Source organism: Giraffa tippelskirchi, chromosome X, assembly GCF_054371585.1.
Source record: "Giraffa tippelskirchi isolate mGirTip1 chromosome X, T2T-mGirTip1v1.2.pri, whole genome shotgun sequence".
NCBI classification, from domain to species: domain Eukaryota; kingdom Metazoa; phylum Chordata; class Mammalia; order Artiodactyla; family Giraffidae; genus Giraffa; species Giraffa tippelskirchi.
In genome coordinates this window covers 91,612,246-91,635,874 of record NC_137289.1, presented here as the reverse complement: position 1 = coordinate 91,635,874, position 23,629 = coordinate 91,612,246, and the positions used below count along the sequence as shown (strand labels likewise).

The 23,629-nt window shown below is 39.2% G+C and overlaps 1 protein-coding gene across 2 annotated transcripts in view; it reads left to right on the top strand.

Annotated features, from left to right (window-relative positions):
• Positions 1-23,629, top strand: part of AR (androgen receptor) — a 202,595-nt gene that overhangs the window by 107,646 nt on the left and 71,320 nt on the right. For both annotated transcript variants that reach the window (XM_081567536.1, XM_081567537.1), the window contains one exon: positions 16,134-16,285. In XM_081567536.1, the coding sequence (XP_081423662.1) occupies positions 16,134-16,285 (152 nt within the window). The remainder of the gene's footprint in view (positions 1-16,133; positions 16,286-23,629) is intronic.

Sequence of the window (23,629 nt, the reverse complement as noted above, 5' to 3'; positions counted from 1 at the left end):
AAATGCCATTAGTATTTTGGTAGGGATTGTGTTGAAATTGTATATTACCTTGAGAGAATGGTCGTTTTAACAATATTAATTCTTCCAATTCCTAAGCATGGTATATCTTTCCATTTGTTTGTGTTGACTTCAGTTTATCTCATCAGTGTCTTTTAGATTTCAGTGTACAGATCTTTCATCCTTGGTTGAACTTTTTCTGTTTTATTCTTTTTAATTTTATTGCAGATTTTTTTTGTTTACTATTTCTCTTTCAGTATTTGTTATTAGCTTATAGAAATACAGAAGATTTCTGAATTTTATTTTTTTATCCTGCCACTTTACTGAATTTGTTGTTAGTTGTAGGGGTTTTTTGTGGTATCTTTAGGATTTCCTATATGTAGTATCATGCTATCTGCAAACACTGACTGCTTTATTTCCTGCCTTCCAATTTGAAGTATTTTTGTTTTAAACCCAGTTTTCTTATCTGATTGCATTGGTTAGAATTACCAATACTATGTTAAATAAAAGAGAAAAGAGTGGGCATCCTAGTTTTGTCCCTGATCTTAGAGGAAATGATTTTAGCTTTTCACCATTGAGGATTATGTTGGCTGTAGGTTTTTCAATAATGGCCCTTATTATGCTGGGGCTTCCCTGGTGGCTCAGAGGGTAAAAGTGTCTGCCTGCAATACGGGAGACTTGGGTTCGATCCCTGGGTTGGTAAGATCCCCTGGAGAAGAAATGGGAACCCACTCCAGTACTCTTGCTTGGAAAATCCCATGGACGGAAAAGCCTGATAGGCTACAGTCTATAGGGTCACAAAGAGTCGGACACAACTGAGCGACTTCACTTTCACTTTATTATGTTGAGGTATGTTCCCCTTAGATCCACTTTTTGAGAGTTTTTGTTTGGTTGTTTGCTTTTAATCAAAAGTGTATGTTGAATTTTTGTCAAAAGTGCTCTACATCTTTTGAGATTATAACAAGTTTTTTTCTTCGGTTTCTAAAGTGGTGTATCACAATGACTGGTTTGCAGATATTGAACCATCCTGTATCTTGGCATAAATCTCACTTGATCTTTATTTTTTGGCCGTGTGGCATGGCTTATGGGATGGCTTATGGGATTTTATTTCCCTGTGTTTGTGCTAAGTCACCTCATTGTGTCTGACTCTGTGATCCTATAGACTGTAACCCACCAGGCTCTTCCTTCCATGAGATTCTTCAGGCAAGAATACTGCAGTGGGTTGCCATGCCCTCCTTCAGCAGATCTTCCTGACCCAGTGATTGAACCTGCATCTCTTATGTCTCCTGCATTAGCAGGCGAGTTCTTTACCACTAGTGCCACCTGGGAAGCCCTTAGATCCCTGACTACAGGTCAAACCCAGGCCCTCAGCAGTGAGAGCACAGAGTCCTAACCACTGGACTGCCAGGGAATTTCCTCACTTGATCTCTGTGTATGGTCCTTTCAAGGTATTATTGCATTTGATTTGCTAATATTTTATTGAGTATTCTTGTGTTTATGTTCATCAGTGATATTGGCAAGTAATTTTCTTCTTTTATATCTTTGTCTGGTTTTGGTATCCAGATGATGCTATCCTCATACAATGAGTTTGGAAGCATTTATTGCTCATTTATTGAATAGTTTCAGAAGGGTAGATGTTAAATCTTCTTCAACTGTTTTGAAGAATTTACCTGTGTAGTTGTCTGGTCCTGCACTTTTCTTTCTTGGGATTTTTTAAATTACTGATTCAATTTTATTACTGTTAATTGATCTCTTCATAGTACCTATTTCTTCACAATTCAGTCTTGGGAGGTTCCATGTTTCTAAGAACCTATCCATTTTGTCTACATTGTTCATTTTATTGTTATATTAGTGTATGTAGCAATCTTTTATTATCCTTTGTATTTTTGTACTGTCATTTGTAACTTCTCTTTAATTTCTGATTTTATGTGGGCCCTTTCTTGATGAGTCTGGCTAAAGGTTTATCAATTTTATTTCCCCCCAAAACATTTACTGTTTTGACATCATATTTTGCATCTTGCTTTGGGTTTGTGTTGATTAACTACTTATTACAGATGAGCATGGATGATTTTACTACTTTTGTCATTTGACCTATTTTATATGTGGTTAATCTATTACCTTCATTATACGTTTGCTTATACTAATGAAATTTTTCATACTTTTCATATTTCTAGTTATGGTCTTTTTGTATGCAGTAAATTTAGAGGTAGTAAACTCTTATTGATAGCTTTTCTTAGCAGTGAAACTCTTTATCTCTCCCTTAAATCTGAATGATAACCTTGTCGGTGAGAGTATTCTTGGTTGTATGCTTTTTCCTTTCATCAGTTTTAATGCATATTCCTATTCCCTTACACCTGCAAAGATTGAGCTGAAAAGTCAGTTAATAGTCTTGTGAATCTTTCTAATAGTTTTTTTGCTCTTGCTGTTTTTAAGATTCCCTTTAACAGTTGCCATTTCATTTTTGTGTCTTTTTTCTTTTTTTTTATTAATTTATTTATTTTAGTTAGAGGCTAATTACTTTACAATATTGTAGTGGTTTTTGCCATACCTTGATATGAATCAGCCATGGGTTTACATGTGTTCTCCATCCTGAACCCCCCTCCCACCTCCCTCCCCATCCCATTCCTCTGGGTCATCCCATTGCACCAGCCCTGAGCACTTGTCTCGTGCATCGAACCTGGACTGGCATTCTGTTTCACATATGATAATATACATGCTTCAATGCTATTCTCTCAGATCATCCCGCCCTCATATTCACCCATAGAGTCCAAAAGACCCTTCTATGCATCTGTGTCTCTTTTTCTGTCTTGCATATAGGGTTATCGTTACCATCTTTCTAAATTCCATATATATGTGTTAGTATACTCTATTGGTGTTTTTCTTTCTGGCTTACTTCATTCTGTATAATGGGTTCCAGTTTCATCCACCTCATTAGAAATGATTCAAATGTATTCTTTTTAATGGCTGAGTAATATTCCAGTGTGTATATATACCACAGCTTTTTTATCCATTCATCTGTTGATGGACATCTAGGTTACTTCCATGTCCTGGCTATTATAAACAGTGCTGTGATGAACATTGGGGTACACGTGTCTCTTTCAATTCTGGTTTCCTCGATGTGTATGCCAATTTCTGTGTCTTATTGTGTAACTTTTCACTTCAGTTCAGTTGCTCAGTCGTGTCTGACTCATTGTGAGCCCATGGACTGCAGCATGCCAGACTTCCTGTCCATCACCAACACCCAGAGCTTACTCAAACTCATGTCCATTGAGTCGGTAAGGCCGTCAAACCATCTTATGCACTGTTGTCCCCTTTTCCTCCTGCCTTTAATCTTTCCCAGCATCACGGTCTTTTCCAATAAGCCAATTCTTTGCATCAGGAGGCAAAAGCATTGGAGTTTCAGCTTCAGCATCAGTCATTCCAATGAATATTCAGGACTGATTTCCTTTAGGATGGACTGGTTGGATCTCCTTGCTGTCCAAGGGACTCTCAAGAGTCTTCTCCAACACCACAGTTCAAAAGCATCAATTCTTCAGTGCTCAGCTTTCTTTATAGTCCAACTCTCATATCCATACATGACTACTGGAAAAACAATAGCTTTGACTAGAGGGACCTTTGTAGGAAAAGTAATGTCTCTGTTTTTTAATATGCTGTCTAGGTTGGTTATAGCTTTTATTCCAAGGAGGAAGTGTGTTTTAAATTCATGGCTGCATTCACCATCTGCAGTGGTTTTGGAGCCTAAGAAAATAAACTCTGTCATTGTTTCCCCATCAATTTGCCATGAAGTGATGGGACCAGATGCCACGATCTTCGTTTTTTGAATGTTGAGTTTTAAGCCAGCTTTTTCACTCTCTTATTTCACTTTCAAGAGGCTCTTTAGTTCTTCTTCACTTTCTGCTTAGGTATTGATATTTCTCCCGGCAAACTTGATTCCAGCTTGTGCTTCATCCAGCCCAGTGTTTATCATGATGTACACTGCATATAAGTTAAATAAGCAGGATGACAATATACAGCCTTGACATACTCCTTTCCCAATATGGAACCAGTCTGTTGTTCCATGTCTATTTCTAACTGTTGTTTCTTGACCTACATATAGATTTCTCAGTAGGCACACAATGTGACCTGATATTCTCATCTCTTGAAGAATTTTCCACAGTTTGTTGTGATCCACGCAGTCAAAGGCTTTGGTGTAGTCACTAAAGAAAAAGTAGATATATTTCTGGATCTTTCTTGGTTTTTCTGTGATCTAGTAGATGTTGGCAATTAGATCCCTGGTTCCCCTGCCCTTTCTAAATCCAGCTTGAACATCTGGAAGCTCATGGTTCACGTACTGTTGAAACCTGGCTTGGAGAATTTTGAGCATTACTTTGCTAGCGTGTGAGATGAGTGCAACTGTGCAGTAGTTTGAACATTCTTTGGCATTGTCATTCTTTGGGTTTGGAATGAAAACTGACCTTTTCCAGTCCTGTGGCCACTGCTTAATTTTCCAAATTTTCTGGCATATTGAATGCAGCACTTTAACAGTATCATGTTTTAGGATTATAAATAACTCAGCTGAGAATTCCATCACCACCACTAGCTTTGTTCATAGGGTTGCTTCCTAAGGCCCACTTGATTTCGGACTCCAGAATGTCTGGCTGTAGGTGAGTGGTCTCACCATCTTGGTTATCTGGGTCATGAAGATCTTTTTTGTATAGCTTTTCTGTGTATTATTGCCACCTAGTCTTAATATCTTCTGCTTCTCTTTGGTCCATGCCATTCCTGTCCTTTATTGTGCCAATCTTTTCATGAAATATTCCCTTGGTATTTCTAATTTTCTTGAAAATATCTCTAGTCTTTCCATTCTCTTCTTTTCCTCTATTTATTTGCTTTGATCACTGAAGAAGAGTTTTTTATCTCTCCTTGCTATTCCCTGATACTCTGCATTCAAGTGGGTATATCTTTCCTTTTCTCCTTTGCCTTTAGCTTCTCTTCTTTTCTTAGCTATTTGTAAGGCCTCCTCACACAACCATTTTGCCTTTACGCATTTCTTTTTCTTGAGGATGGTCTTTATCAGTCTCCTCTGCAATGTCCTGAACCTTCATCCATAGTTATTCTGGTACTCTGTCTATTAGATTTGATCCCTTGAGTCTATTTGTCACTTCCACTGTACAATCGTAAAGGATTTGATTTAGGTCATCCCTGAATGGTCTTGTGGTTTTCCTTACTTTCTTCAGTTTAAGTCTGAATTTGGCAATAAGGAGTTCATGATCTGGGCCACATTCAGCTCCTGGTCTTGTTTTTGCTGACTGTATAGAGCTTCTCCATCTTTAGCTGCAAAGAATATAATCAATCTGCTTTTGGTATTGGCCATCTGGTGACTTCCATGTGTAGAGTCATCTCTTGTGTTGTTGGAAGAGGGTGATTGCTGTAACCAACGTCTTCTCTTGGCAAAACTCTGTTGGTCTTTACCATGCTTCATTTTATACTCCAAGGCAAAATTTGCCTGTTATTCCAGGTAGCTCTTGACTTCCTACTTTTGCATTCCATCCCCTATGATGAAAAGGACATATTCTTTCAGTGTTAATTCTAGAAGTTCTTTTTGGTCTTTATAGAACTGTTCAACTGCAGCTTCTCCAGCATTAGTGGTTGGGGCATAGACTTGGATTACTCTGATATTGAATGATTTGCCTTGGAAACGAACAGAGATCATTCTGTCGTTTTTGAGATTGCACCCAAGTATTGCATTTCGGACTCTTTTGTTGACTATGAGGGCTACAGCATTTCTTCTAAGGGATTCTTGCCCACAGTAGTAGATATAATGTTCATCTGAATTAAATTCACCCATTCAGGTCCATTTTAGTTCACTGATTCCTAAAATATCAATGCTCACTCTTGCCATCACCTGTTTGACCACTTCCAATTTACCTTGATTCATGGACATGACATTCCAGATTCTTATGCAATATTGTTCTTTACAGCATCGGACTTTACTTCCATCACCTGGATCTTTTAGCATCCATTTGTTTGGGACTTTTTGTGCTTTCTGGACCTTAGTGTCCTCTTCCTTTCCCTAGTTAGAGAAGTTTTCAGCTTTTTTTCCTTCAAATAAACTATATGCCCATTTATCTTTGTCTTCTCCTTCTGGAATCCCTATAATGTGATTGGTAGTATGCTTTATGTTTTCCCACACATCTTTTAAACTTTTCTCATCTAAATATTTAAATTTAAATTATTTTTTTATCTTCAGCCTGGATGATTTCCACTAGTTTATAGTCCAGTTTGGTGATTCATTCCTTTGTACCACCTAATCTATGATTGATTCCTTCTAATCTATGTTTTATTTTAGTTGTATTCTTCAGCTCTGTTTGATTTTTCTCTATATTTTCTATATATTTTTTAAAATTCTGTTTAACCATTCTTTTCCCAAGTTCATTGAGCACCTTTATTATCATTAACTTGAACTCTTTTTTGGATATATTGCTTATCTCCATTTCATTTAGTTCATTATCTGAGGTTTTGTCTTGCTCCTTCATTTGGAATATATTCTTTCTCCTCATTTTACCTAATTTTCTGCTTTTATTCTGCTTATTAGGCAGATCAGTTATTGTGTTTCACAGTCTTGGTGAAGTGATCTAATATAGAGAATGTTCTATGAGACCCAGAAGCACTTCCCTTCTGTTTATCAGAGAAATATGTTCTGATAGTGCCCCCTTATATATGTGTGTGCCCTTCTGCTGTGACAAGGCTGACTACTGTGGGAATGCTGGTAGGTGTGGTTGATTCCTAGCTTGGTTGGCTGCCAGGCCTTCCTTTGTGAAGTGGCTGCCAGCATCATGGTGGGTGGGGCTATATCCTGACTCAGCTGGCAGTGTGTCCAAAGGCTTCCTGGGGCTTGTGCCAACCCCTGATAGGCAGAGCTTGGCCCTGGCATGGCTGGCTTCACATCCTGTGAGGTTCCAAGCCTGGTACTGGCTTGTGGATGGGGAGGGCTGAGGCTTGGTACAGCTTGTTCTGTGGCCCCAGGAGTCTTGGTGCTGGTGCTGACTGGCTGGTATGTGGAGTTGGGTTCTGATGTGAGAAGATTTAGCATTGTTAAGCTGGTAATACTTACCATGAATTCAAGGCATGTTTCTCAAAATCCCAACTGTCTTCTCAGCAATAATGTAAGCTGCCTTACCTCCAGAATATAATGGAATCTTCATAGCAGTCTTGTGAGTTCCATATTTCTTTATACATTTTGCACATGAAGAAATTTAAACAAAATTATTTGTTCAGAGGCAAAGATGACCATGAAAACCATATGTTCTACCTGTTTACTTTCCCACTTCAACAAAAAGCATCACTAAAGAGAATTTGAGAGATGTAACATAAACTCATGTAACTACTTTTAAAAGAAACCATGACTATTTTCTTGAACAGAGATTCATCAAATTTCAAATCTCAGGCTGTCAGGGGAAAAGAGGCTTACTTTGGCAAAGTAAGAGGCAAATTGGCAAAGTCTTACTTTGCCAATTTTCTACTGAAATATCCATTATACCCTCAAAAAAGAAGGTTCAAGCCATCTGTGAAGAGAAAATAACTTTGAACTCTGATTTTTATCTTATAAATTCATGTAAAGTTTTCATTATATTCCACAATATCATTAATAAAAACATTTTAATTACTCCACATGAGGAAAAATATGATGCTCTGTTCAGATATTTGGTGGTTTCCTAAATCCTTTCTTGTTTGAAAAGTACAGAGGTATGTATAAAAATGATACAGTTTCACATATATAGCCTTTTGCTCTTCTCTCTCCATCTGTATTTGCTGTTCCTTAAAAACACTGTATGGTATTTCCCTGGTGGCTCAGATGGAAAAGAATCTGCCTGCAATGCAGGAGACCCAGGTTCAATCCCTGGGTTGGGAAGATCCCCTTGAGATTGGAATGGCAACCCACACCAGTATTCTTGCCTGGAGAATTCCATGGACAGAGGAGCCTGGCAGGCTACAGTCCATGGGGTCTCAAAGAGTCAATCATGACTGAGCTAGACTAACACTTTCACTAAAAACACTGTATAGCCAAGAACAATAGTCCTTTTTATTTTAAGACTAAAAGAGATTTCATTTTTTATGGCACGACACAAGGTAATGGCACCCTAGACTTACAATGCAACCACACGTTACAGGCATAGAGGGAAGGGGTTAACATTTGTTATTCAATGTAAGCCTCACAAAAGCCCTAAGGGTAGAAAATATCCTCCCTTTTTAGATGAGGCAAGTTGATCTCAGAGAGCCTAATTACTAGGTCCAAGTTTCTGTGGTAGAGGCAAGGTTTTAACCCAGGTCTGGCTTGCTCAAAAGCCCTACTGATTTTACATTCTCTCCCAAACAGGGAAGACTGGTCTGTGACTTTTACATTTCATCCTGGTTCCATAATCATTGAGGATCTTTGCTTACATTAGTCAAATTCCTTAAGGTATCTAAAGTACCCTTAAGTTTGAGAGACAAAGAGCAAGAAAGAGATAGAGAAAGACAGGGAGACAGAGAGAGATCCAGAGAGATAGAAAAGGAGTGAGAAAGAGAGAAAGGGAGACAGAGGGAGGGAGAGAGAGAGACTCAGATTATAACTGGGTGCTAAGGGTTTCTGAGCCCAACTTTCTCATGGTTGAGCTGGCGTTTGTAAACTTATAGCTTCTAGTAATCCACTTTCATTTAATTAATTGTGAAACCATTGGAGAAAAGCAAGTCATGGTCTTGTTTGGAAAATTTCAATTTTATGTGGCAGGGCTTTTGTTTCAGACTTCATAAAACTGAATGCTGAACATTGGGATAATAAGTGAACACATAACCCAGGGGAGGTGGGGAAAAGCACAATGTTGTGTGCAAATTCTGCACTTACTTATTCTCAAAAGAAACCTCTGCTGTGCTTCCAGTTAGAGTTATTTAGGGACGTGTTAGAAATTTCAGAGGTTGTTCTTTTAGTCTTTTTTTTTTAAATTGTGTTATGTTATAGCTATACAAAGGAATACATGTAACATTCAAGTTACTTATATAGTATGATAATAAAACAACATTCATGAACCCCAATTAAGGAATGAGAACATTAACATTTTTATTTTCAGCAACCTAACCCTTGGACCTAGAATGGTGCCTTATATGTAGCGGGTGCTTAATAAATGTTTTTTACTGAATGCATAAATCAATTTGTATCTCTCTTCATTATATCATTACCCCCTCAATGATAACCGCTATGCTATATTTGGGGTTTATTACTCCCTGGCATTTTTATGTGTTTCATGTATGTATTCCCAATTTACATGTTGTTTGCTTTTACTTCTTTTTAAACTTTATCCAATTGAATCATATTGTATATAGGCTATTATGAGTTATGGTTTTTCCTACAACATTAGCTTGTGAAAATTCACCTCTTTGTAGATGTGTTCTTTTCCTTGTCATTGCTGAATTGTATTTCATTGAATGAATGATATAATTTATTCATTCTTTCTCCTATATCATTTCTGCTTCTATAAACAAAGCTGCAATGTCCATTTCTGCACATACTTCCTGGTACAAATGTGCTTGAGTTTCTCTAGAATACAAACATGGGAGAGGGACTGCAATCGGAATTTTCATTTCCAGTGCCAGAAGAACAGTCCATGAGTCAGAATGGCAGTGTGCCCTTTGTCATGGTCAGTGGGAATCCTGTCCAAATCATTTTGCCAGAGAGAGGAGGTGGGAGGTTGGCAGATACTGGCATGGTAAGGTCATATCTCAGGCCTCTAGCCAAAGTGGCTTGTAATTAGGAAAAATTCAAATTGTAAAATTGCCTTCATTATTTCTCCTACTCTTCCACATCCTTTACAGTTTTTTTTTTTTACATTTTAAATTTATTTAATTTTAATGGAAGGGGAATTGTTTTACAATATTGTGTTGGTTTCTACCACACTTCAACGTGAATCAGCCATCAGTTCAGTTCAGTCACTCAGTCGTGTCCATCTCCCTGCGACCCCACGGACTGCAGCACACCAGGCTTCCCTGTTCATCACCAACTTCCAGAGCTTGCTCAAATTCATGTCCATCGAGTTGGTAATGCCATCCAACCATCTTATCCTCAGTCATACCATTCTCCTCCTGCCTTCAATCTTTCCCACCATCAGGGCCTTCTCCAATGAGTCAGTTCTTCGCATTAGGTGGCCAAAGTATTGAAGTTTCAGCTTCAGCATAAGTCCTTCCAATGAATATTCAGGACTGATTTCCTTTAAGATTGACTGGTTTGATCTCCTTGCAGTCCAAGCAAGGACTCTCAAGAGTCTTCTCCAACACCACAGTTCAAAAGCATCAACTCTTCAGCACTCAGGTTTCTTTATAGTCCAACTCTCACTTCCATACATGACTACTGGAAAAACAATAGCTTTAACTAGACAGACCTTTGTTGGCAAACTGCTTTTTAATATGCTATCTAGGTTGGTCCCATAGCTTTTCTTCCAAGGAGCAAGCATCTTTTAATTTCATGGTTGCAGTCACCATCTGCAGTGATTTGGGAGCCCAAGAAAATAGTCTGTCACTCTTTCCACAGTTTCCCCATCTATTTGCCATGAAGTGATGGGACCACATGCCATGATCTTTGATTTTTGAATGTTGAGTTTTAAGCCAGCTTTTTCACTCTCCTTTTTCAATTTCACCAAGAGGCTCTTTAGTTCTTCTTCACTTTCTGCCATAAGGGTGGTGTCATCTGCGTATTTGAGGTTATTGATATTTCTCCTGGCAATTTGTGCTTCATCCAGCCCAACATTTCACGAGATGTACTCTGCATATGTTAAACAAGCAGTGTGACAATATACAGCCTTGACATACTCCTTTCCCAATGTGGAACCAATCTGTTGTCCAATGTCCAGTTCTAACTGTTGCTTCTTGACCTGCAAAGAGATTTCTCAGGAGGCAGGTAAGGTGTCTGATATTCCCATCTCTTTAAGAATTTTCCAGAGTTAGTTGTGATCCACACAAAGGCTTTGATATAGTCAGTAAAGCAGAAGTAGATGTTTTCCTGGAACTCTCTTGCTTTTTCTATGATCCAAGAGATGTTGACAATTTGATCTCTGGTTCCTCTGCCTTTTCCAAATCCAGCTTGAACATCTGGAAATTCACAGTTCACATACTGCTGAAGCCTGGCTTGAAGAATTTTGAGCATTACTTTGCTAGCATGTGAGATGAGTGCAGTTGTGCAGTAGTTTGAACATTCTTTGACATTGTTTTTCTTTGGGATTGGAATGAAAACTGACCTTTTCCAGTCCTGTGGCCACTGCTGAGTTTTCCAAATTTGCTGGCCTATTGAGTGCAGCACTTTCACAGCACCATCTTTGAGGATTTGAAATAGCTCAACTGGAATTCCATCATCTCCACTAGCTTTGTTCGTAGTGATGCCTCCTAAGGCCCACTTTACTTTGCACTCCGGGATGTCTGGCTCTAGGTGAGTGACCACACCATCGTGGTTATCTGGGTCATGAAGATCTAGTTTTAGGTATATCTATGTCCCCTTCTTCTTGAAACTTCCTCCCACCTCCTCCCACCATCCCACCCCTCTAGGTTGTCACAGAGCCCCGGGTTGAGTTCCTGAGTCATACAGTAAATTCCCATTGGCTATCTATTTCACATATAGTAGTGTTTATTTTTCCATGTTACTCTCTCCATAAAACCTAACCTCTCCTTCCTCCCCACTCCCCTTGTCCGTAAGTCTGTACTCTGTGTCTGCTTCTCCATTGCTGCCCTGCAAACAGGTTCATCAGTACCAACTCTAGATTCCATATAAAAATGTGTTAATATATGATATTTATTTTTCCCTTTCTGTCTTACTTCAGTCTGTATAATAGGCTCTAAATTCTTCTACCACATTAGAACTGACTCAAATGTGTTCCTTTTTATGCCTGAGTAATATTCAATTGTATATATGAACAACAGCTTCTTTATCCATAGTTATTTTCATGTGAAGTGTATTTCATTATATTCATATCTTATAAATCAAGTGTTAGTTGCTCAGTCATGTCCAGCTGTTTGCGACTCCATGGACTGTAGACCTACAGGCATCTCTGTCCATGGAATTCTCCAAGCAAAAGTACTGGAATGGGTAACCATTTCCTTCTCCAGAGCATCTTCCCGACTCAGGAATCGAACTCTGATCTCCTGCATTCTTGGCAGATTCTTTACTGTCTGAGCCACCAGGGAAGCCCCAATAAATAAAATGATGATTTTTTTCAGTCTTGAGGTATTGATTATAGATTTGATTGATAAGTTTCTTTTAAATAACTTGTATTTTAAATTTTAATATGGATGAAATTTTCCATTTTTAAAGCCTCTAAAAGGACCATTTATTTACTCTTTGCAGGCTCCCATTTTGTTTATCTAATATTTACTTTTCAGTCATATAATAATAGCTACTGTCATTATTTTATATATACATAAATATATATATGCCTACATATATACATATATATTTTGTTTATCTAATATTTACTTTCAATTCATATAATAATAACTACTGTCATTTTATATATGTAAATATATGTGTGTATATACATATACATATATGTATATACATACATACATACATATATTTATACTTTTCAACTTGGACAAACTCTGGGAGATGATGAGGGACAGGGAAGTTTGTCCTGCTACAGTCCATGGAGTCACAAAGAGTTGGACTCAAATTGGCGACTGAACAACAACAACAACATACCTTTCAAAAAGCATTTCTATCTTTGCGGTACTTTCTCATCTGTAGCAGTACGCACTTTGCTTTATTATATATCTGCTGCTGCTGCTGCTGCTGCTAAGTCGCTTCAGTCGTGTCTGACTCTGTGCGACCCCATAGACGGCAGCCCACCGGGCTCCCCCGTCCCTGGGATTCTCCAGGCAAGAATACTGAAGTGGGCTGCCATTTCCTTCTCCAATGCATGAAAGTGAAAAGTGAAAGTGAAGCCACTCAGTCGTGTCCGACCCCTAGCGACCCCATAGACTGCAGCCTACTAGGCTCCTCTGTCCATGGGATTTTCCAGGCAAGAGTACTGGAGTGGGGTGCCATTGCCTTCTCCGTTATATCATCTACTATGTTATTATGCAGTTCTTTGCTTCCTGTCTTTCTTCTGTAGTAGATATTAAGTTGCTTAGAGGCAAAGTTCATATCTTGATTATTAGTATATTCCCAACACCTAAACCTGTACCTGGTCTATAGGAGTTCAGTTGAATTTATCTACCTAATTTAGACCTTCAATTTCGTAATATGGTTAGTCATTGGTTACAAATCTACACTTTGCAGTCAGACTTACCTAAGACAGTAACCTGGCATTTCCACTTACTAGGACAGTGATCTTGAACAAGTTTACTGCATTTTCCTGAGCATCAGCTTCTTCTCTTATAATATAGGGATGATACAGAACTACCTGGCAGAGTTGTTGGGAAGATTAAATAAGATGATATATATGAAATGGCCTGGCACATAAAATGCCTTAATATTACATGTCCTTCTGATTTTATTTGAACTGTTTTTATTAGTTATAGAAGTCACGGAATGAAAGAAGATGAAGAATACATTGATTTTTAAAAAATGACATTTTTTACCCAAGGAAATGACATTTTTAGCCAAAGGAATGATGTTCTTAGCTTTTGGCTCATTCATATCTGGGAACTGAGATCTTTTCCTGTGGAGCTCATGGCCCTCCTAGTCTTAGTTTGGTGGATAAACTCCTGCTGGCTTGGGATGAATCATGGGGGAAAAGATAGACCACCATAATCAGCTGCTGGGTTTGCATATCAGCAGAAGTTTCTGAGTGCTTTCTGTTGTATTTTGGCTGTGAATAAAGGCTAATATTTATCTCTTAGAGATAAAGTGCTTGTCAAGTGTAGCCTGAATGAAAGCCTTCTTTGCTCTTGCCCTGCCAAGGTTTCTCACTTAGGGTTGAGAGGAGCATAACATTTCATGCTTTTTGGGGGGATTCTGATGGTTGTGCTGAGTATAATAACCAAAGACCCATGGGTAGAAAGTGAAGGTGATTACTGAGAAGACAATAAGGTAGTGGACGCTGTGCTAGATTTGGAGTCAGAGATTCCTGTACGTGATTTCAAAAAGTTTTGTGCTTCTCCACTCTCAGTCTGAATTTCTTCATTTGATATAATAATAATAATAAATGTCTCACAGGGTTGTTTCGAGGAGTTGAAATCATGCAACACAGCAAACAGGCTGCCATTGGAGCTTATTTTCCTTCCTTCTTGCCATAGTAAGAAAGAAGTACTCATAAAAGTGGTGATTGACTCTAGGTCCATCCATATCACTACAAATGAACCAATTTTGTTCCTTTTTATGGCTGAGTAATATTCCACTGTGTATATGTATCACAGCTTCTTTATCCACTCATGTTGATGGACATTTAGTTTGCTTCCATGTCCTGGTTATTGTAAATAGTGCTGCAGTAAACATTGGGGTACATGTGTGTTTTTGAATTATGGTTTTCTCAGGGTATATGCCCAGTAGTGGGATTTCTGGGTCATATGGTAGCTATATATTCTTAGTTTTTTAAGGAACCTCCATACTCTTCTCCACAGTGGTTGCATCAATTTACATTCCCACCAACAGTGCAAGAGGGTTTTTGTTTTCTCCACACTTTCCCCAGCCTTTATTGTCATACAGAGTGGAATAAGTCAGAAAGAGAAAAACAAATATATATTAATATATGTATGGAATCTAGAAAGATGGTACAGATGGACCTGTTTGCAGGGTAGGAATAAAGATGCAAACATAGAAAATGGACATGTGGATACAGTGGGGTAGGGCAGGGTTGGATGGATTGGGAGAGTATACTGACATGTATACACTACTATATGTAAAATAGATAGCTAGTGGGAAGCTTCTATATAGCACAGGGAGCTCAGCTTGGTGCTCTGTGAGGACCTAGAGAAAGTGGGATGCGGGGGAAGGGAAGGGATATATGTATTCATAAAGCTGATTTACTTTGTTGTACAGCATAAACTAACACAATATTATAAATCAATTATACTCCAGTAAATAAGTAAAAGCAAAAAAAGTAAATAAAATAGTGGTTGCATTCCTGTGGATAAGAGAATATGCAGTTGTCACCTACCTGTGGCAGATTAACCCAGGAAACCACTTATGTTTTGTTTAATGATTAGACATAAGACATAGGAGAGAAAAAAGTTGACCTTTGAGTAGTATGAACCATGTTCCCTTTATTTAAACTTGAATTTATTACTGTGGGAGACTAAGATCTACATTTCCATTAAGGTTTTAGGATTGAGTTTCTGGCCCTCTCTTTCATTCCACCTGGAAGGACACAGACACAGATCCTCTTGGAGACAGACAGTTAACTAGGTGACCTTTGAAGCTCCGTCTTAGCCCAAGGAACATGAGTATTCTAATGGCTAAGTGTTGAGAGGGTTGCCTGAAAGATTTCAGCATCACTGTGTATTACTTAACTGCTACTTTATGTTATAGAATGGGAATGGGGAAATGTGCATGTTATCTAGATAGACTCCTAAGGAAAGAAAGGGAATGGAAAAAAGAAGACTAGCATGAAAATACTAATCGTAATTCCTCACTTTTGTATTCATTACAAGAGCTTTTTATCCTTTTGGCTAATTTATACTTCTGCTCACACAAGTAGCTCAGTAGAATGGGTAATATTGTTCCTACTTACAGATGAGAGTAAAGCTCAGAGAACTAGAGCAAAGCACATCAAACTGTTTTGATGCTTAGTCTGGTATTGCCATAGGTCTCTCTTTGGATAAGTTAGATTTTAGGACTGAGTTCATACCATTTAATTACTCTGAAATTGTTTCATGACCACCACCTTAAATTAGAGACATTTACCTCAGGTTTCTGCCTTCATCCGTCCCTCATGCAGACATAGTCCAAGGGATTGGCTGATTTCAGAAAACTTCTCAAATCCTTCCACAGGATCCAGAAGGGCCCTGTCCACATGATAGGAAACCCTACAAAAATAATCCCTAGGAGAAGCCCAAAGAAAATTCAGCTTCACACTGACTCTGTTAAGAAATAAATAATAATTTACACATGCAGTTTAATCCTGAAGATTCAGACTTCTACCTTCCTGTTTCTGCCAACCACTGACATATGTTGCATTATTCCTCTTGGGTTTTTTCAGTTTGGAGACCACCAGGGACCATGTTCTGCCCATCGACTATTACTTTCCACCCCAGAAGACCTGCCTGATTTGTGGGGATGAAGCTTCTGGCTGTCACTATGGAGCTCTCACTTGTGGAAGCTGCAAAGTCTTTTTTAAAAGAGCCGCTGAAGGTAAAGGATCTTGGACACTCACTTTTCTCTCCCTTTCTCTTCTAAAAAGAGATACTAGTCTATCAGGACTCAGGATTTTATGATCTCTGGGACAAAGTCACTGGTAGTGTTGGTTCAAAGAACCTAAGCACCTTAAAAAGTCAATTTTCATACTTGCTGGACCCCTGTCTTTGGCAGCCTTGTTAGTACAGGCAAGGAAGGCAATGAAGTTGGTCCCAGCTGGTGCTTGGAGCTTGGTGGGTCCTAGGAACAAAAGAAAAAAATAATGATTTGAAAAGATTTAATTTCCTCCTTGCTTGTGTTCCATTCTCCTGCCTAGTGAGGGAAAAAATGTCCTTATTAGAGAGGTTAGAAGTGGAGAAATCCAGACCTAGTCCCCAGCCTGTACTCTGTGGTGAATACAAGACTATTCCTTAGTGAAGGCTTCCTGGCCTCAGCCCCAGAAAGGAAGTGTTCTCGCTGTTCAGCAGACCATCAGTCTATGCACCTGCTCCCTCCTGCTGCTGCCTCCTTGGGGCCTTTTTGCATTAATAGCTCCTAGATAGATAAGTATCCAAAATGATGAGAAACTTTTATTCTCTCCCTCAGACCCTGTCCAATAGCCCATAGCTCTAAGCTAAGTTGTATCTTGTATTTGGCTAAGTGGCCTCAAAAACTGGCTCCTTAGTATTATTTAGCTTAAAATAATTAATATCTGCTTAGCCCCAAGAGGTTACGTCTTACAGCAGGAAGACTTCCTACACTTCCAGACCACCTATATATGCTATTGCCTCCTTTCTTCCCAGTCTCCCTAGGCTTAAGCCTCCTACCCATCCACTTCATTCCCCATCCTGTACTAAGCTTCTTGAAAGGACACTAATGAATAGCTTCTAGACAGAGATGCTCTGCTCTGGGAGCAGACTCAGTTGCTAAACACCAGTATCTACTCCTGCCTCCACTTTTCACAAAGGAAGTACTTCCTGCCAAGACCTTTTTCTTCCCTCTCTCTGGCCTAGAAATTTTAAGTCAGAACTGAAAGAGACAGTCTTTCCTTATATAAAGCTATAATCCCTGAGGACAGTCTTATAAGTGGCAAGTTTATTGGCCACACCTTTCCACAGGAATGTGGTGACACCCACTAGAGGACAGCAGAAGCACCACAGAGTTCTTGGCAACTAGAGAAAAATTAGAAAGTGCGTGCCCATTAACTGGTCTCCCTATCAATAGCCAATTAGAATGATGATTATCTTTTCACCATTTTGGCCAGGTGGAAGGAATACCTATAAAATGGAAACCTATTTTGTTTTCTTTGACTTCCCCAGACAATAAGAAGACAGATAGCATTTAGCATTAAAGAAAGCATGCTGCATGTTCCACCCATAACCCTGAGTGGCACATTGCTACTGCTTAAGCTGGGCAATATGAGGTCCAGTGCCCCAGTGCCCAGGCGTAGGCAGTTTGGAAAGAGACAGAGATCAGTGTCTTCGTTCCTTAAGAGTACTCAAAAAAGAATGGTTGTCAGAAAAGGAAATGAGGAGTAGCACCAAAGACTTCAGATCACCCCAACATCTCCAGTGAGAACCTGCCTCTTCCCCATACCTTGGCTTCAGTTAGGCCCTATCTATAGGGCAGAGAATGAACCATAGCGCCCATTTAAAGCAATATGTCAGTAAGCCCAGGCACCACAGTAATAGCAACTATATCAGATGGGGAAAGAGTTCAAGAAAGTAAGCGAAAAGCAAATTCAATAGTTAGATAGATTAGATTGCATTGATGCTGCCTCTGGGTTTTACAAATCTGGGTCACTATATTGTTGTTTGTGGAAAACTGTGGAAATGATCAACTATATTGTGAAAGGGAAGATTTTGCTGTCATAACATATTCCACATGGGAGCTTTCTGCAGAAGTTAGGGCTGAAGGAGGGAGGCAGGCAGAAGGGCAGCTGGCAGGGCTGTCTGGGAGGAGCTCTGCTATTATGTGGATCTTGGACTATTTGAGAACAAGGACGCTGGGGGAGGGGTAATCACTCAAATTGCCGAGCATTTGGAAATCCAGCAAGGTCTCAAAATTCTTCAGACCCTAGAATCACTTGTTAGAGAAACTTGGTAATATTTTCTTTGAGAAAATGAGCCTCTGTGAGCTCATGGAGCCAAATGCTCTAATCTCCTTGAAATATTAAAATCTCCAGTGGGTTCATTACAAAACTATGGAGCCCATTGGTTCCTTTGGAATGTGAACCCCAGCTTCCAGCCCTGAGCCTTTGAGGGACAGGAGAAAGTGATTTAAAAAGCATGAAACAAAGCAAAAAGAAAAAAAAAAAAAGTATTGGTGTTTTCCAATACTTAAAGGTGAAAACCTTTAAGTTTGGTGGCTGAAGTTTACTGCCATTATTCTATTTGAAGGCAGGGGGCTGTCTTATTACCTGCAGAGAACATTTATTGATTTTTCTTTTCATTTTTACAATGCATCTTTATTGCCCAAATGGCCTTTCTGAAGGTGATTCTGAATCTCCCTTGTTGAAACTTGGAACTCCACCTGTCTTGGAAGGAGTGGGAGAACAAATCTTTTCTTCCTAATTTGTTTGTTGTTGTCAGTTAACTCAGATGGAGTATTCAGAGTGTTGATTGCCACTTTATTCATGGTTTCAGAAATCTCTGGACTGGGCACAGGTACAAGACTTAAAAGCCTGGCACGTCAGAAAAAAATCCATTTCTAGCTTTGGTAGTTCATAAACCATGAGGCTTTAATGCTGTCATTGGTGCAAGACTCAGCAAAGAGTCGATTGTAATCTAGCCAGGTTTTCCTGTTGAGGAAGAAGAAAAGAGAGCCTCACATTTTCTCATTGTCAGTATTGCTGGGGGTTTAGGGTGAGGGTGAGGCTAGTCAGGGAAGAATCTGCTTATTTTGAGATTAAAAAATGATGATAAAAATAAATGTAGGCCACAGGGGTAAAAATCATTAAAACCTGCTTGATGGAAACTTAGTGAAAGAATGTGTGTGTGTGCGTGTGTGTGTCTGTGTATGTGCTGTTGAGAGGATGGTCTCTGGATTTGAAACAAACATATAGAGAATTAGCTAGTGGTGGTGGGTGGGGTGAGTGGGAAGGTGAAAGGGAAAGGCATGTTGGATGTTATCAAAATGACCAGGAAGTCAAAGGAAGATGATATGCTTGAGCAGAGTAGGAGCTCAGAGGGGGTTTAGTTTTGTGACATTAGCTAAAAAAATTTCCCTCATTTTTCCCTATCTGTAAAATAAGGGAGTTAAACTAAGATAATTTTAAAATGCCCTTTCAGCTTAGACTTTTTGTGACAATTCTACAAATTACAAACACCATCACCGTTATTTCAGCAAACATGTGCATTTATACCTGTATGCACATTTGGTTTTGCCTTCCTAGAAGATGGTAAATCCTAGCTCCCGTCTCTTTAAAAAACCAATCTTCAGATGAGGATAGAGCCAGCTCAGAGAGTGCACTGTGCATGGGCTGAGTTAAAAGTCAGGACTCTAAGATTCCCTCTTCTCCCGGCACTATGACCATGGCTGGATAACTTCCTTTCTTTTCCATTTTCTCATCTGGAAAATCAGGATATGAATCCTCATCTCTACCTCATCATGTTTCAAAGAGGGTTAATTAATTCATCATGTGCATTATGTGCTCAAGAATTTACTATTTTTCAGACATTTTCTAGTAAAACATTGGAGATTGTACATCCATTTGTTTTGTATGCATGGAGCACTGTTTGGTACACATCATAAAATTGAAACTGTAGTTTACATTCTGAACTCAAAGAATTACACCATCCTCACTGATGTTTACAATATGTCCCAATTTAGTATCCTTGGCAAATTTTATATAAGTATGGCTTTGATTCTCTCTCTCTCTCCCCAGGTTTCTGTGAGGGAAGAAATGTAAGTGAACCCTCATTGAACTCTTTCTGTCCTTTAAATCTACTCTTTCCCACCTCAACTCATGTGGAATTGAATGTTACTTCTTGTTTTGAGTCTTGCAGAGAGTTTTTGGTGCATATCAGTGTCCTCTTCACTCCCTAACTTTAGGAGTAACATTTCCCAGGGGCAAGTTAGCTATGTTAGGAGGATCTAATTGCAACTTTGTGCATGCATGCTAAGTCGCTTCAGCCATGTCTGACTCTTTGCAACCCTATGGGCTGTAGCCTGCCAGGCTCCTCTGTCCACAGGATTCTCTGGGCAAGAATCCTGGAGTGGGTTGCCATGCCCTCCTCCAGGGATCTTCCCTACCCAAGGATGGAACCCAAGTCTCTTATGTATCCTGCATTGGCAGGCGAGTTTTTTGTGTTGTTTTGTTTTTTACCACTATCTCCACCTGGAAAGCCTTACTTGTAACTTCAAAAGAGCCTCCATCGGGTGTCCTTTGGCCAAGAAGTTGACTGATCCTTATTGCACGAGTCTTAGAGATTGTTTTCACAAAGCTCCTAGTATCTTTTATCTGTCTCTGATTTTTTAAAATTATCATAGCCTGACTTTAATTAGGGGTCAGCAAACATTTTTCTGTAAAAGGCCAGAGAGTAACAGACTTTGTGGCCTATGTAGTCTCTGATGCTATTATTCAACTCTGCCTTTGCAGCATGAAAGCAGTCCTAGACAAAACTAATGGGTGTGGCTGTGCTCCAGTAAAACTTTATGGGCACTGAAATTTATATTTCATTCAGTTTTCACATGGCTTTAAATACTATTTTTTATTTTTTTCAGCTATTTAAAATCTAAAATTCATTCTCAGTTCTTGAGCCACACAAAAAGAAACAGCACATTAAATTTGGCTTGTGAATTTTTGTTGTTTGCCAACTCTTGCTTTAGATGGTCACTCCTCTGCTTACAAATCTGCATAGTAAATTTGGCTCTTTCTGATCTCTGGTGTCTTAGTAACTCTCTAGATTATCTAATTTTAAACATTCTTTTGATATGGCCAGTGAAAGTTTGTACACCTTGGTGGCCTAGAAGGCCTAGGTCCTGAGCTTTTTTTCACTAAATAGGAAAAAAAAATTCTTAGAATGCTAGAAGAGGATACTTTTTTCTGATGATCTGGTATATCACTCAACCTTGCAATACCCAGAGGAGAAATTGAAAATATTCTACATAATTTTAGGCTTTTGTACTGTAACCATGTGGATAATTATAAAATATGTATGAGTGAATTTGCTGGATGCCAAATAGTGATAGTAGCAGTTAAGTCGCTAAGTCATGTCTGACTCTTGTGACCCCATGGACTATAGCCTACCAGACTCCTCTGTCCATGGAATTCTCCAAGCAAGAATACTGGAGTGGGTTGCCATTTCCTTCTCCAGGGGATCTTCCCAACCCAGGAATCGAACCCCGGTCTCCTGCATTGCCGGCAGATTCTTTACCGACTGAGCTATGAGGGAAGCCCTCGGATGCCACATATAACCCAGATAGTATAGAGGAAGGTAGCTTTGAGGTCTATCTGGTATGAAGTGTTATGGAAAAGCTCTCTGTCTCAGAGAGAGTGGGGCCCAGGTGGCCAGTTGAGTTATGAATTTACCATATATTTGCCTATGATTCTTTGTCTTTACACATTTGTTGGCTTAATTCTGGTTTTCCTCATAATAGGACTAGACCACAGGCCTGCAGAATAAATAATTTAGCTCTATAACTCATTCTAGTTGATGCCCACCCAAGTCTCTTATTAGAGCCCAATTTGGGGGCTGTGTCAAGAATTTGCCATTGCTCGTCTATAGGGCCCTGTGGCTGATAATTTATAGCAAATGCATTTAATGAAGCAATGATTAACAAGAAGTTTCTATGTCACCTGCAAAATCGTCTGAGTCCATTGTCTCCCTTCACCTTGCCTTACTATTCCCCAATGTGTTATATTTTTAAAGCCCATCCATATACTGCAGCCAGAAGTTTTTTTTAATCCCCAGAGAATCTCTTGATAATTATGAAACTCTGGGTGGTAGATTTTAGCAGTTGGATGCTATTGCACAGGTAAGTGTTAGACCCACTTTTTCTTCAGAGCTAGGAGTTATGTCTCATTTCTGTAGTCTCTAGTCTAGTCCCATGGCAACCAACACACTGTCCCTCATAACAACTGAATTCTGGGAGAATCCATTATTTCGAAAAGCAATCTCTTCAGTTATAATAGCCATGTGTGCATACTTCTGGAAGCTATTATTCAGGTGTTCACACTCCTCTTCAGAGCTAGCAACTGCTCTCAGCATTCCAAGTAGGCAGGTAAGCTTTGTACCTTTCAGAAGAGAGCACAGAAAAGGGAACTTCCCTCTATCCAGAAAAGGAAACTGAGAGTTGGGATTAATGATTCTTTATAAAGGGAGAAAGGATTAGAATTCTCTGTCCATTTGTTTCCAGTCCATGTTGTGACTCCTGGTGCATCCCACTGGAATCACCACAGCTTCTGGCTACATTGGTGCCTATATTTTACTGAATACTTCGTAAAAACTGGCCTGGTGGTAATCTATCATGCATTCAGTCAGTATACATTTGGTGGATAATTACTACACATGGGATATTAGGGTCACATACTCAAGATACAGATCCTGCCTGGAGTAACCTAGTGATCATAACCATTGACACCTTTAAATTTCTTCAGCTATCATATTTCATTTCCATTTGAACTTCCCAACCACCTGGAACAGAGGGGAGAGGTCATCCTCCTGATTTTCCATATAAGAAAACTGATGTTTTGGTTTTTTTTTTTTTTCAGTTAATCAACAGTTAGTAAGTGAAATGGTGGTAGTTTAGTTGCTAAGTCCTGTCCAACTTTTTGCAATCCCATGGACTGTAGCCTGCCAGGCTTCTCTGTCCGTGGGATTCTCCAGGCAAGAATACTGGAGTGGGTTGCCATTTCCTTCTTCAGGAGCAAGTGGAGCATCTGGATTTAAACCCAGGTCTTCTGGGTCCAAAGGTAGCAGCCACTCTCTTATGGCACAGCTACTTCTCAAATATATAAACATACTAACCTAAAGCAGAAGGAAAGTGCAAACAAGAAAGACAACAGTGAAGAGAAACAACAGAATCAGAAATTAAAGAAGAAAGACTTTAAATACTATGGGGAGAAACCAGTGAGTAACACTAACATCACAGGGAATGTTCTTCCTTAAAAAAATAATAATAATAGCTAGTGGTTCACCAGTAACTCTTCATTAGTTAGGGCCAGGGACATGTGAGTGAGTCTTTCCACTAGCTCCTAATCTTCAGAGGGAAAGTTCTGAGTCTGATGAAACCAGGCTCGGTAGCTCCTTAATTCACTCTCATCACAGAACCACAGAACAGGGAGCATGATTTAACACCTGGGCTCATGAGAATTTTACTTCTCATTGCCAAGCTGAAGAAATCAAACAGTCTGCATGG